Source organism: Hibiscus syriacus, unplaced genomic scaffold (assembly GCF_006381635.1).
Source record: "Hibiscus syriacus cultivar Baekdansim isolate YM2019G1 unplaced genomic scaffold, ASM638163v2 tig00110819_pilon, whole genome shotgun sequence".
Taxonomy (NCBI): Eukaryota; Viridiplantae; Streptophyta; class Magnoliopsida; order Malvales; family Malvaceae; genus Hibiscus; species Hibiscus syriacus.
The window spans coordinates 1,422,688-1,438,324 of record NW_024062875.1 but is presented as its reverse complement, the minus strand read 5'-3'; the positions used below and the strand labels follow the sequence as shown (position 1 = coordinate 1,438,324).

Sequence of the window (15,637 nt, the reverse complement as noted above, 5' to 3'; positions counted from 1 at the left end):
TCTCACACGTGTATTGTAGCGTTTGGTTATTGCTATTGCTGTTTTTGCCCGTTTTAACGGCTTTATCCACTTCCATTGCTGACTCAGCACCGAAATTTGTCAAATGTTAAAGTCGGTTGGATATTCATATTTCTTAAATTTCTATAAAATACTTAGATTCATATATCATTAGTTATTATTTGTAGTGAAACGGATATAATAATTATTAGTCATTTATATTATGGATGTCATAGCTGATGTGGAATTTCATTTTCTTAGTTTTGGCGATGCCACCTATGCCGTTGATAGGTTTTACTCAAAGATATGATCAAGGGAGTATCTCAAATAATCCAAATTGAATGGAGTAAATATATAAAATATTAACTGCGTACCTTTCTAAGTAATAATATTTTGGGTAAAGTATTAAATGGTCCCCCAATTATTAAAAGTTTAAAATGACCACTCAATTATTTATATGTTCCAAACTCTTTTTTTTTTGTTTAAAAATTGACGATCTTTTGAGTCGAACATTAATATGTCGATTATGTTATAATAAAATCATATATTTAATAATGCCTAGTGACACTGTCATTGCTTTCAAGCACAAACTTGATGACGTAATGCTTCAAGCATTGGCTCGATGATGTACTGTAAATGAAGAGTCGATCCACAAAATATAACTCAAACGATTATAAGATCATATTTTATTATATCTTAGTCAACAAATTAACATATTGCTTAGATGACAACCAATTTTTTAACTTAAAAATGAATTTGGAACATATAAATAGTCAGATAACTATTATAATTTTTAATAATCGGATGACCCAATAAAATAACGTTGACTAGATCATTTGTGTATTTTACCTTAATATTTTAAGATTTTGATTAAATAATAAAAACCGAATGAATAATGCATAGATAGTGGACACAATTATTGACAAAGAGTACTGAACGGATCATCGCGTATCAATAAAACGAATAAAACAACGTGACAAATAATCGATGCTCCAATACAAAAACAATAACTTTATAAAACAAAAATTAAATAAATCTTGTCATTTTGGTAAATTTGTTTGATTGATGGTCCATTATTTTTGTCTGTTTATTATTCCTCGTTGAAATAATCGTCCAATGGTTGTACAGTAGGTTAAAACGAATTACCCTTTTCTTACCTGATTAAAACAATTATAATTATAAATATTGTAATCATAATTAAAATTAATTTTAAATGATACTTTTTACTTTTTTTAAAAAAAATATCATTTTATTTTTTTTAAAAATTTAATTTTTATTAAATTAAACTGACTGATCGAAAAATAAATAAATAAATAACTTGCTGAGCTGACATCTTTTGTCCATGCTAACTTTAATAGATTACAAAATTAAAAACATTTTAAAAAATAATAATATATCTAAAATTATAAAAATTATAAAAATGGTATCGGTAATTACATTTAAATTGTTAAGAATTGTGAAATTTATAAAAAAAATATTAAAGGCGTGGATTATGTCAGTGGTTGGACTTTTTATTGATCAAATAATTGTTTTAAACTTTTTATACATGTTGATCAAGGGAGTTTTAAAAAGTGACATAACTGGATTATTTTACTGATAGTGAAATTTATAGTGAATTATTGGATTTATAAATTAAAGAGCAAGAAAAAAAGGTGCTAATCTAACCATAATAAGGTAATAAAGCACAATTTGTATGATCCACAAAATGAAAATTTTCTTGTTCACACAAAGGCAGGGAATAATGGGTTTAAATAATTAAGATAAAAAATATTTTTACAACAATCCCAAGGCTGCTACCGTCCATGTCCCAATCTCTTCTACCTCCAGCCTAGTTGTCTGCTCCTTTATTAACTGTTGCTCAAGCCCGACGGTCATCTCCTTCAGTTTTATTTAATCTATACAACACTATCATTCATTAAACGCAAAATAAAAATTTGAAATATATATACGATTTTAGTGGATATTATAATGTTTGAAATTTTTATTTGAAGATTTTAACCATGGAGAGATTATTCTTGATGAGTGGAGTAATATATCTCTATTTGAGATTCATCCACCGGCGATAAAAATAAATACAAATAATTGAAATGTTTAATACTAGATCTATTCAATTTGAGTGGCTTTTTAGTTAAATAAGCATTAGATTTACGTGCAATATTATAAGAAATTTCGGAATTGATCGATTGTCGTCGATAATGGCCGACATTGGCAAGCATGGTGGTTGAAATCTAGATAGATTGAGGAAAAAAATAAGAATAAAAAAAAGCAAGGAGAAAAGAGAAAAAATGAAGGGAAAATGAGTTTTGATACGAATTTATATGTCATTTTGGTGTCATTTATCATATCATAACATTGTTAATTATTTAATGGCGAAGGGACCAAAATAATAACAATAGATTAAGTATAACTAAAATCTGTAAAAGAAAAAAAAATAGAAAATGTATTATGATTTTCATTTGGGTATACGTACCCTTTAGAAATGTGTTTGAGCTGCTCATTGCATATTTTATGATTATGTATGTACTCCTTTTCGTGTAATGACTTTTTGGTTGGATCAATAGTCTATTCTTTGGATTGATAACGAGTATTATGGCCTTTGTGGCAATCATAAGACGACTAATTACTCTCTTAATATATATAAACCTGAACCAGAAGAACGATACAATTAAATGACTTTTGGTAACTCAGTACGCCATTTCACATTTATGTCCTCCGAGATTAAAAGGGCAAATGAAAATTATCTTATTTTAACATTTACTGATTTTTAAATGTCAAATATTAATATTTTTAAATGAATTTCACAAAAATCAACAGATGGTGATGTACTGATTGAACAAAAAGGAAATATAATATATATTATCTTTAAGTTATTAAATGCATAACTTAGACCAACAAACACTGGAATATCCTAAACGGGATTCTGACAGTTTAAATAATAATATTAAGGAGTTGTTGATGCACATAGTATCGTAAAATAATAGGTTTCTTTTGAATTTTGGTGAACTCTGTTAATAATTTAAGAAGACAATTACGTCAACTTCCACGTTACATATATTTCAATTAATTATTTTACATATATGTTTTTTTAAGAGAAACTAATCCATTATACGACACGAGTGTTCTTTTTAATTATCTGTTAAATGCCAAGTTATATTTAATTTATTAGTAGATTAACTTGTATAAGATATTATAGAGTTTTATAATTAAATTTTTAAATTTAATTTATTCTATCCACAAAGTAATGATTTAAATCTTTTGAATAGTTTTAAAAAGTTTAACATTGTACACTATTAAATCAAATTATTGTTTTTTTATCGAATAATTGACACAAATACGTGGATAGGCTACGGAAATTGGATTTAGACTTAGTTTAAGCATGCACGTTACTAAACAACCAACATTCATGATTCAACGATTAACAACAAATTCATTTTAGGAACCTTAGACGATGGCATGAGATTCTGAATTTTCTTATTTAGAGTTGTGAACCCAACAATTAGCCACTCATTTTAGTTTATTTATTTATATATTTAGAATATGAACATGGAACTCTTACACAAACATTGTATTTTTTGTTTTAATATATAATTTAACTCTTAAATTATAATCTGAGTGTCATGACATATCGGAAAACAAGGCTCTCAATATTATACGATAGGTCAATTAATATATATATTTATTATCAATAATCAATTGATCAAGTGAGATGAGATCTAGATCTTTTAAGTAATACGCTCGAAATTTGAATCTCAATTCGCCCCATAATGAACCTTTACAAAATCCGATTCAGAATAGTCGATCGATAAATCGGATAATAATAGTTAAATAAAAAAATTATATTTATTCGATTAATACATTGTAAGTCGGGAACACACTAAAAATTTAAGAGATTTACGGATTTTACAAGAAAAACAAAATTAGATATATCATAATAAACGTGATCTATTATTATAACATGCTCTAAGTATGTAGGTAGCTTCGACCGACAAATGATTGTATTATTAATTATAATGAATATATTATAATTGTTCATATGATTGGAGTTAATTTGTGTTATCTTCTTCCAAACCGAAACTGGCGTTTTGCTTAATCAGACAGTGAACATGTTCACACTGCTTCCTTATCGTTTTTCACCAAATACTGCTTCTGCCAATGAAGTGAGTTTTACTATCAATCTCCAAATCCCATAAAAAAATTAAATTGGACTTTTTAACAATTTCAAAATAAAATAATCACAAAATACAGCTACGATATTAATTTTTTTCCCATACATATTTTTTTCTTCCTCTTTTCTGGGTTTGCGTTTGGCTAAACATGACAGCAGGGAAACTCAAATCTATAGAACTCCATGGAAGAAATTAATTAATTAATTGATATTACGTTAATGGTTGGTAGTATGGGCAGAACAATTATGAGATTTTCATTATTCAGACCGTCCATGTGTGTGATTTCTATAAGTTGCCAAGCTCTGATACTTATCTCTCCATGGCAATTGAAAAAGAAACAATTATAAATACTGTGGTACTTACCAAGATTTTTTTTAAATAAATGGATAACTAATTTTTTATTATTATTTTTAAATAATACGAAATAATTATAAGATAATATATATTCATATTTTTTTAGTCCATTAACAATACATATTCTATTGATGTAATCGGTTAAATTTAAAACTTCGAAGATAACTTGATGGGTTTTGAATAGCTAATTTGGTGATTACGACAATGGATATAATTTTTTTTTGGAGAAATACAAAAATAGTCCTTGTCTTATAATCTAAATTGCATTTTTGAGCCATAGTGAAATTTAACAAATCGATCTTTAAAAACAAACCGGTCAATCGTTAAAATTTCCAACTTAAATGATAAGTGAATATAGAAAGAATTTAGAAAATGAATTCAAATTTTAATATATTAAATGGAGCTTTCAGGCATCTTATCTCTGCGATCCCTAAACAAGTGTACTTATAAGTGCTGTACCGATTTTCCAACTTTTCTTAATGAACTTCAAAGTGTCGTTTGATCTTATCTTCTGCATTCTCCCTTATATAAGCAATTATTTACTACATTTTCACTACTTTTTTCTCTTATTTTATTCCTCCAATAATATTTTATTTTTGTTAATACTAAAACTAAACTGCAATGGATTATCTAAAGAAAGAAATAGGGAACAGTCTATTACTTGTACCGAATTTTCAAGTTTATACCCAAAGTTTGAACAAATCAACCAACCAATCTTAATGAATAAAACTAAATATCCGACACTGAGAATGAAATGTACAAGCTCCGCAAGCAAGGTAATGAATTAACGCATTCTCACGTATTTAATAAAAATATACATTTTACTAATTTTATTTATGAAAAACGTGCAACCACCGCTACTTGATAATTCTAAGGAGAAGAAAAATATAGGGTTAATTATCTCATTTATACATGAAGTATATCCGATTATCAGTTCATATATAATGTTTAAAAATTCTTAATTTTATACATTATGTTTTCTACCGTTAGTGGGTTCACCCATTTCCGTCACGAAAAGTGACATGGAACCCTGACAAAATGCCACCTGACACTTTAATTTTTTAATAAAAAATATTTTTTTTAAATGTCACGTCACCTTTCGTGAGGAAAATGAATGAACCTGTTAACAATAGATAATATCATATATGAAATTGAGAATTTTAAATATTATGTATGAAATTGAAAATTAGTTACACTTCATATATGAATGAATGAAGTAATTAATCCAAAAAAATATATGATGTAGCGTATGTAAATGATCGATTAAGTTTGACAGAAACGCCAATATTTTATTTAGTCTAAAACAATACCACGTTGATTGAAAATGAGGGAAGCGACGAAATGATTTAATATTTAATAATAATATTAAAATACATGTTGGGTAGGTAAGGTCCAAACAGATCCCTGTCTACCACATCATTAGTTGAATTTTTTTTTGGTTGAATAATTTATGTGTTTAATGTCGAATGTGTTGAAGTGGTCCCAAATTTTATCTGTTTCGCATGCGGCGACACGTATGAGTTGCGTGCCTACCATACCATATTCTCTCCTCTTTTTCTTTTATTTACTTAGGTGTGTGTGTGTGTGTTTTTTTTACTGAAATACTTGTATGTATTTCAATTAGTGGTTTTAAAATGAATTCGAGCACGTAAAAAGTAATTTGTTCTTAACTATAATTTAGGGTAAATTATATATTTAGTACCTAAACTATCATTTTTATTCTGTTCTATCACCTAAATTTTTTTTTTTCAAAACCATACATAATTTTGATTTTAAGTTTCAATTTGGTACCCTCCGTTGGGCATCGATGACGTGGAATTTACATTACAAGACGCAAGGAATATCGAAAAAGGGAAAATAACTCCACATCATCACTGCTGGTAACGTTTTAAAGGTATGGTACCAAATTGAAAACTAAAATAAACGTTAGGTATGATTTTGATAAAAATAAAGTATAGGTACTAAAACATAACAAAAGTGATAGTTTAGGTACTAAACGTGTAATTTACCCTATAATTTAATTAAAATTGTAAAATCAAAACTATATATAGGTGATTCTAATTTATCATCACATAATTTTAATTGTTTGTTCAAATACGAATTAAATTCATATGAAAATGAATGAAAACCTTTCAAAGAAAAGTTGCATACCGAATAATAATAATTTCTATATTCCTTCAAAAATCATTGTGTAATGTGTGAATGGATCCTATTTACATAAAATCTGTGGTTGGGTAATTTCTTTGTAGCTACTCGGGAACGTTGAATTATTAAACTCCAAAACTCTTTGAGTGACTTTGGTTATACTTTTATTTCAATTTTATGCGACGCCAAGTTGGATTAATTAATCTAATCATCAGCTAAAAGAAAAGTCGTCTTAACTTGTAAACTGAGACAATCAAAACAAATGATCTCCTCAGGGGAACTAATTGTCAACAACTGATTTTTTTTTTCAGACTGCACCCTCAAATAAAAAAAATACTAATAAATCGGTTAAAAAGAGAATGGTTCCATCTTAATCGGAAAAAAGTTGATGATAAAAAGAAGAAGAAGAAAACATTTGAAACAAATGTGACGATAGAGACGACGAGACATTATTAATGTCCTCCATATTCACAAATGTCTTTGTAGATTATAATTTTGTAAACTCAAACTCCTATAATGTTGCACAAGACTCGGTGTTTATCAATTCTATGCACAACTATAAGCTTGTAGAAGGATAGCCTTATAGATACAAGTCCATTTTTAAGTTACCGATTATCAAGCCCAATCTAAGTACCCAAACCTTATGGGGCATGATTTCATATGACATGCTCGGCTTCACTGATAAATGAAAAATAGTTAAAAATTATTCCGCCACCTCCTCGCCAATTAGTGTAAACAATTTGAGAAATTCATACGCATAAATTAAGTTATATCAGTAATTAAGAGATTTTAGAAATCTCAAATTTAAATACGATGTTTACATAATTAAACTAAAAGATGATGATTATTTTTTAAAATCTCAAATTCAAGTATTATTATTTAAAAAAATATTATCTTTTAATTACTCTAAACCAATAAAATTTAATTATGAATCAATTTTTAATAATACAATTCATACAAAAAATATCAATGAAAATAAATTTGATTAAGATAAAATCTCAATATTTCAATTTGGGAGCAACAAATTTGGCCATTTACCCAGACTGCCAGCATGAGATTTCAGTATTTACTAGCTCTTGGACTGCTCAGAAGATTCGAGCACCATTCAGAGGCCGAACCATAGCAGATCCAGCCACATATAAAACAGGTACTGTACATTCTACCAAATTCTCACGAGTAAAAGACGCAGCCACCACAACCTTAGCTCACATTATCCCCATCATAATCTTCTTCTCTCACCAACTCCGAGCTGTGACAATACAGCCATGGCAGCCCACGCCATTTTCACCACAACCCCATCTCACCACACTCTCCTTTTTTCTTCCTCAACTAACCCTTCAAACCCACCGGTTCTTCTCTCCTCATTTCGTGGCCTCTCTCTCAAGCTTCCCCGTCAGTCGCTCTCCATTTCTGCCTCTATCCCCAAGAAGCCGTTTTCGGTGCTTGCTGTCACAAAGAAAGCAGTCGCTGTTCTCAAAGGTGATTCAAAAGTTGAAGGCGTTGTCACGTTGACCCAGGAAGATGATGGTCAGTGTCACCCCCTCCCCTTTTGATCCATTGTTTTACTTCATAATGCATTTTTTTTATTTGGGTTTTGGCCTTTGTTGCGTTTTAGTTGGGAAAATTCGTTCTTTCTTATGGTGGGGAGGGGATTTCATTTCATTGTTTGTTTAATAAGGACAAGAATCAGAAGAAAGGAAATGGGTACATTTTGCTTTTTTGGGTTTTTTCTTATTGACAAATTCATTTCCAAGTTTTATACTTTGAGGTTGGATAGAGTCACGGTTCACCTTAAATGTTGTGAATGCCAGATTTTTAGAGCTACCACGATTTTCTTCTTGTTTTTCAAGTTGACATTGATATTAATTAATCAATTACGTTTAAAGTTCAATTTGCAATGAATGATAAGCTTGTATATCTCTTATCTTTTTGGCAATAAAATGTTGATATCATCTGAGAATGCTTATTTGTTTTGTGAATGAATTAGGCCCTACAACCGTGAATGTTCGTATTACCGGTCTTACTCCAGGGCCTCATGGGTTCCATCTAGTGAGTGTTTTCGGCTTTAGCTGCTTGTTTCCAGTGGGTTTCAGTACATGGAAGTTCTTTGAAATCTACGGTTTTAACCTTTCTTTTTTTTGTTTTTATGTAGCATGAATATGGTGACACAACAAATGGATGCATGTCAACAGGTACAACTTGTTGCATTTGAATATAATGCTTGCATGTTCTTGTGTTTCAATTTGTGTATATTTAAGTTCTTTATTTTAAATGATAGGAGCACATTTCAACCCAAACAACATGACACATGGTGCTCCTGAGGATGAAGTACGGCATGCGGGTGACCTGGGAAACATAACTGCTAATTCTGATGGTAATACATTCTTAGATTTACTTTGTTTTTTCCTTTTTCCTTTTTAAAGTTGTCTGTGTTCCAATTAAATTTATTTGTTGGCCAATGTTTTGTAATGCAGGAGTGGCAGAGGCAACGATTGTGGACAATCAGGTGATGTTCAAAAACTCATGTTCCTTTCCATGAAAATATCTGTACATGGATATTCTCATTTGTCTGACCATGAAATTTTCCATTTTAGCGTGCGCGGCGCTAGATGATCATATTTCCTTTTTGATCACTAAACTTCGACTCTCTTGTGTAGATACCTCTAAGTGGCCCCAATGCAGTCGTTGGAAGAGCACTTGTGGTACATGAGCTTGAGGATGATCTTGGAAAGGGTAACCCTTTCAATTGCAATTCTCACAGTTCTTTATCGAGTTAACTATCCTCATAAGTTGTGGAGAGAAGAGTGACTTGTAGTGGCGATTTACGATGTTAGGATGGTGCACTTTGGTTGTAGGACTGAAGTTCTTTGTTTATACTTACATGCATGCTTCGTCACAGTTGATTTTATTAGTCAGTGGGCATATTTCGCATTTTGATTACAGATTTCCCCTCTTATTTACTTCCTATTTTCATTTTGTTTGCTTATATTTATGTCTTATTATTCATCTGCAGGTGGACATGAACTTAGTCTAACCACTGGCAATGCTGGTGGAAGATTGGCATGCGGTATGTGCACATATACTTTTATCTACATGCCTATATGTTTACAGAGCAGACAAGAATTCCAGACTCATCCTTGATTTCTTTTCCTTGCATCCGTGTTTGGAGCATAGTTATTTTTGGCTTGATTATTTTAGTAGGCAATCACACACACAATATATATATATCTGAGATGGACTCTTGAACTGTTTGAAATAGTTGCACATCCATGGCATGGCAATGGATGTGGTATATGTATCTATATGCTTTACGTTGTACCCAATATTGTCGATTCTGCCACACTACACCCGAGTGTTTTAGTGTCGGACTAAGTGATCTTTCCAGCATACATATCAAAGCTAGTGGGTATTTACTTTGTCTTTTTCTTTTTTCCTGGTAATCTCTGTGCAGGAGTTGTTGGCTTGACCCCGATGTAAATCTTTTCAAATGATACCGTTGGTTGGCTCTTTATACGAGACAAGTGCAGACCTTTATTATCTTTGTGTATCATGATTCCCTATGCAATACAAAATAACTTGCTTGTGTTTTGGTTTGTGAACCTGTACACTGTAAAACTTGCATTTTTTGAGCTTATAAAACTCCTTACTGCTGCTGTTTATTAGGATCTCTGCTAGTCGAAGCATGTAATTTTGGGGCTCAAATAATGAGATTTTGGTCTCACCATATTCATAATTGGATTTAGTTTTAACTATTTTGGTCATTTTATTATATTCAGATTTGGGATTTAATCTCACATAATTAGTGTTTTTCTAGTAGTATTTCGGTCCTTTTCTAAGTTAGAAATGATGTTTTCAAAATGGTCATATTTTAATCGGCATATATTTGAAGAATTAAATAATGTCAAATTAACGTTTTCGATTTGAACGTAGGACCGAAATTATAATTTGACCTAAATTTGGCTTATATATTACTCAAACACATTCTCTCACATTGTTTCAATTGGAAACCAACCAAAACATATGAAATTCTATCATTACAAAGTAAATTTAACTGATTTCATCCGAATTTAGATTGGAATAATTCTAAATAGAGTTTCTATATGATAAGATTTAAATATTTGGAATAAATTTAAATGAAAAATCTGTGTATATGACATTTTTTATGCACGTTTGATGAGATTAAATGAATTGTGGTTGTTATTGGTGGTTCACCTCTTCTCATATATGGATTTATTAATGGGAGTGTCAATTATAGGGTTATATTGGTTACTCGTAAGCTGACAGGTTAATTGGATATGATCATATGATAATGGATTTTGATTTTGGTAGGTCACATAGATCTGTCATAAGTCATATCAATTAATTACGATTTTTCGAGATTTAAATTTTTAGAATCATTTCTCCAGAGATATTCTTTATATCTTTCGAAAATTTAATCTCCCAATAATAGTGAGGTATGATGAAATATAGAGGACTTTTGGTGGAGTATAACATATATATTATAAGATCACCATTGTAATAGTAATAGTAATAATATGAAAAATAACTTTACGTGTGTATAAATAAAAAATTAAAAGAGTTACATATAAGTTAATATTATTAAAAAAAAAAGCCTATGCACACAAAACGATTATTATTGGTATTATGTATCTTTTTCATTTTCAACGAAATTTATGTGATAATTCTTTTCCTCCAAATATGCCCTAAATCCGCAAGATCTGATTGACATGTAAAACGAAGAAGAAAAATGAAAATGGGAAAGGGAAAGGGTTTGGCATGTACTTTCCTTGCTCTTCCATCCAAGGGCATAACAACGCCAGGATACAGCAAAGAATTGCGGCTCTGCTCTGCCTCACATAACCTACTTTACTTCTTTATTTTTCTTTTTTCTCATTACTCCTCTTTTCCTTGTACGTTGAACCTTATTTCTTTATTTTCATTTTATTTCATAAAATGACACAATATGCTATTAAATTAAAATCCGAATTATTATCCAAATCACAAAATCCATAATTACATATTATCTAAAAAAATAAAAATCTAAACCCTAAACCCTAAAGAACCACTGTGCGGGCTGATGCATGCCCCCTTCACAATTAGCTTAGTTGGAAACAATGAATTTAGCTGATATATAAGCTACTGCTTCTTCTTCTTTTTAACATTATCTTTGTTATTTGATACCCAAAATCTGCCATCCAAATCACTTGATTCTATGAACACGGCGGGGGAGAATATTATTGATCCAATTATATAGGAAATTGTTACACAATCCCTTCGTCATATGGCACTTTCCATGACTTGTGAAATAAACCTCCTCCCCACTTGTGTTCCTTTTCTTTTACTTGTTGGGCAGGCCACTTGCCATTGCGCTGCATCTTATCAACATTCTAAATTACCATGTTAATGCCATTTCAACTCACGTTTATTATAACTGCGATTCAATTTATCATGATGCAAGAAAGGTTAAATTGTGATTTAATCCCTATATTTAATTTAACAAATCTTGCAAATTCATTTAGCGGTCTCAGTATTTAAATGGAGTGTTGTTCTCTTTAGAAGTTTCGGGTTCGAGCAATGCAGTGTATGTATATATTGTAATGACTAAGAAATATTTTAAACATACACTACATTATAATCACCCCAGACTGATGAAGAACACAACAAATCTTATAACTTTATAGGGTCATTAACCGATTCAAATAACTAAAACTATGGATACATATTATATTTTAAAAATCTATGTTAATATGTTAATCAAAAGGATTAATTATGTTAATTATTATAAGAATAGAGTATATGGTGTTGTGAAGAAGACATGGGAATAAATGAAAGTAGCATCCCATGTTTTTTTAACGTGCAATTCCTCAATTTTGGGTTTAATTTAATGGTTTTTGGTTTTTATGGTTATTAAGTATTGGGTGTGGTTGAAACTGTCTCTCGACGTTAACAACAACTCAATTGAACTGTCCTAACCCTCATTTTGCCCCTTTTGGCCATCCTCTCTTTTCCACCTAATCCTCAACTCTTACCTTTACATACACTCCTTGTTAGCCAATGCTAAATATAGTTCTCATAATTCTGATCCAAACGTTATTCGTCTATTTCTTTGTAATTAGTGAAAGTTATTAAATATAAATATTTAAAAGAATAAAGATTCTTAAAATTAGACATGAAAGAATAATGATGGAGAAGAACTATATTTAGATATCAGATCTTTAGTGTTTAAATAATCACATGAATCTTGATTATATTCAAATCAATTTGGATTTTTTTCTATTATATTTTTTTATCAAATTCTTTTAACACCCGATTTACTAGTGGTAATACCTTTAAAAGTTGGGAGTGAAAAGAACAAAAAGGTGTGGGTGTATTGTATGCAACGATAGTTATAGTATTCATGGACGGCATTTTTGGAGTTTTGACCCCCCAAAAAAAAAACTCAATGGTACCATTATTTTCAATATATATATAAACCAATCATCACCCTTGTTATCATTCACTATATATATAAGTATCCCATTTATATATCTTTGCTTCATAATCATTTTTGTTGTTTTCTACTTGGGCGCATTAATTGCTTATTTCTTCACTACAATTTTCTGTCTTTTGGAACTCTTTCATACTATTTTTGGCTGGCTTTTGGTTTTGGGGGAGGTCTGGATATGCAAGCTCAAGAGGAATTTGTGGGGTTTAATGATAGCCGAGCCTTGATTATGAAAGGCAAGCGTATGAAGCGCCCAAGGCCGGCGTCCCCGTTCGGTGTCATGGTGACTTCTAGCTCATCAAGTGGCGGCGGCGGAGTGGTAGAGGAATATAACTCGATTTCCTCTTCGACGACGATGTCTGGTGATCGGATTTACGAGAGCACCGAGGAAGAAGAGGAGATGGCTAATTGCCTAATCATGTTGGCACAAAGTGATGGTCCGAGAAGGAACGTTGAGTTTTATGTGTACGAGTGCAAAACTTGTAACCGATCTTTCCCTTCTTTCCAATCACTAGGAGGGCATATGGCAAGCCACAAGAAGCCGAAATGTGCCATCGATCACAAAAAACCACTAGTTTTGGCGGTTGATGATGCAGTCATGGCTTTACGAGCAAGTAACAAAAAGGGTAACAAGATTCACGAGTGTTCGATATGCGGCTCGGAGTTCACGTCTGGTCAAGCTCTTGGAGGTCACATGAGACGGCACAGGGCGGCAGCAACGGCAGCTGGAACAGATCAACCAGCCATGAATGTTGATCAAATCAGCATTAAAACCGCAAGCAAATCGAACAAGCCATTGTTGGATCTTAATCTTCCAGCACCAGAAGATGATCTCAGAGATTCCCAGTTTCAGTTTGGTACATCCCAACAGGCTATTGTTTTCTCCAGACCAGCTTTGGTAGATTGTCATCACTAAAATGCAAAATCCTATGAAATCAAAGTGAATTGCACAGCTACTTCAACTCCATATAATTTGACAGATATATCAATTATTATAATGGGAATTCTTTAATTTTTTTTAGTATTTCTATTTCTCCCAAGAGTTGTGATTTTTTTTACGATGTAGATGTTGAAGTTGAATACCTTTGAGTAAGTGGTTAGCAGTGTTGATGGTTGCCTTTCATTCACGAAAAGAGAGGGTAATGGGGGCATCTTTTTATTTCATAAAGTTAGGCTTAGTATGATTGATTGGTGGATGCCGTAACTTTTAAACTAAACATTTAGATGTGGTAACCATTTTTCCTTCATATGCTTTTAGTTCATTTATATGGCAAATTATACATAACTGTTATATTTTGGAGATGATATCTGGAAATTGACAGAGTATTACTCTGTCAAGATAGATTCTCGAAGAGATTCTTTCACTTATCAAAGCCTTTAAAGACCCTATATCCTTCAGACATCAAGTCAATTACAATGTATAAATAAGATCTCTAACAGATCCGCATAACATATAAGAAAGAAATTCAAGAGAAACATCGGTCAATGATCGTACTTTCACCGATCACGACCCTCCACCTAAATTAAAATAGATAAATTATCAATTATACAAAATAAACTTGTTTCAATCAATAAAATATATATATATATATATATATATAATGGTCTGCCTTTGTTTTTAGCTCAAATAAGGCCTACTCTCTTGTTATACCTAATTAACCAACTAAAATCCATCCCTTGCATTGCAAGTCACTTAACTAAAACTGCCGATCACCCACAATCCAATGACAACGATATTCCCAAGGAAGATACCATTTGGAGCTTGTACACGACACAAAGTGCTCATTAATATAAATTTGTTTATGCTTACCTTTGCTGAATTTTGGTGCCATTAGAAAGGTTCTCACGTTCCATTGCCCCCCTCATCTGCCCGTTGCTCATATTAGCTGTGTAAAGAAGATGTCACAGCATCAAGAATATGTTTTTTCTTTGTCTTTTCTTTCCATTATCATTATCAATAAATCTTTTAGCCAAGCCATATTGTCACGTTAATGTTATGAAAGGGAATATTGGAATTTTACTACATCCAATCTTACTTAGAAACAATATGATGTCTTCCTTGCAATATAATATGATATGGGTTAGAACTTCGAGTGGTTTTAGTGGTTAAAGATAATTTATTCTCTTTAAATAATCTGAGTTCGAATAGCATAATCTATATATTTATGTGAGTTTAGATCTAGGTCTTTTCAATATATATATACAAGGATTAGGTTCCTCTATGGCTTTCTTCACTATAAGTGCTAGTTGGGAGGTTAGTCTATCTTTTTTTGGTGAGATGTTGTCCACCTAATGGTGCTAGTTAACGTGCTTCATATAGATTTTTGCTTTGGTATTAGGTATATATCTTTAAAGATCATGGTAGTTACCAAATGACAAATATGTGTGGAGAATAAAGTATTTTTTTATTATTTTTGTAATTACGGATGTGTTAATGACATTTATAACCATTGGGAGGGAGTTGGATTTTATAATTTTAAAAATTATTATT

General features: G+C 31.0%; 2 protein-coding genes across 2 annotated transcripts; both read left to right on the top strand.

Moving 5' to 3' along the window:
* The first annotated feature begins 7,768 nt into the window (after nt 1-7,768).
* On the top strand, nt 7,769-10,267 carry LOC120142012 (superoxide dismutase [Cu-Zn], chloroplastic-like). The gene is made up of 8 exons (XM_039156777.1): nt 7,769-8,189; nt 8,650-8,711; nt 8,815-8,854; nt 8,941-9,036; nt 9,137-9,168; nt 9,320-9,395; nt 9,676-9,729; nt 10,114-10,267. Exons 1-8 carry the CDS (start codon nt 7,928-7,930, stop codon nt 10,137-10,139), a joined length of 648 nt encoding a protein of 215 aa, XP_039012708.1. The 5' UTR covers nt 7,769-7,927; the 3' UTR covers nt 10,140-10,267.
* Nucleotides 10,268-13,256: 2,989 nt separating this feature from the next.
* On the top strand, nt 13,257-14,064 carry LOC120142039 (zinc finger protein ZAT5-like). Its single transcript, XM_039156798.1, has one exon. The coding sequence runs from the start codon at nt 13,325-13,327 to the stop codon at nt 14,060-14,062; it is 738 nt and encodes a 245-aa protein (XP_039012729.1). The 5' UTR covers nt 13,257-13,324; the 3' UTR covers nt 14,063-14,064.
* The last annotated feature ends 1,573 nt before the right edge of the window (nt 14,065-15,637 follow it).

What these genes read in the sequence shown, in the direction of transcription:
- LOC120142039 (XM_039156798.1), top strand. Translation starts at nt 13,325, where the DNA reads ATGCAAGCTCAAGAGGAATTTGTGGGGTTTAATGATAGCCGAGCCTTG.
- LOC120142012 (XM_039156777.1), top strand. Translation starts at nt 7,928, where the DNA reads ATGGCAGCCCACGCCATTTTCACCACAACCCCATCTCACCACACTCTC. An exon ending in GTTGACCCAGGAAGATGATG is followed by an intron (nt 8,190 to 8,649) that starts GTCAGTGTCACC and finishes TGAATGAATTAG; the next exon opens with GCCCTACAACCGTGAATGTT. An exon ending in TGGTGGAAGATTGGCATGCG is followed by an intron (nt 9,730 to 10,113) that starts GTATGTGCACAT and finishes ATCTCTGTGCAG; the next exon opens with GAGTTGTTGGCTTGACCCCG.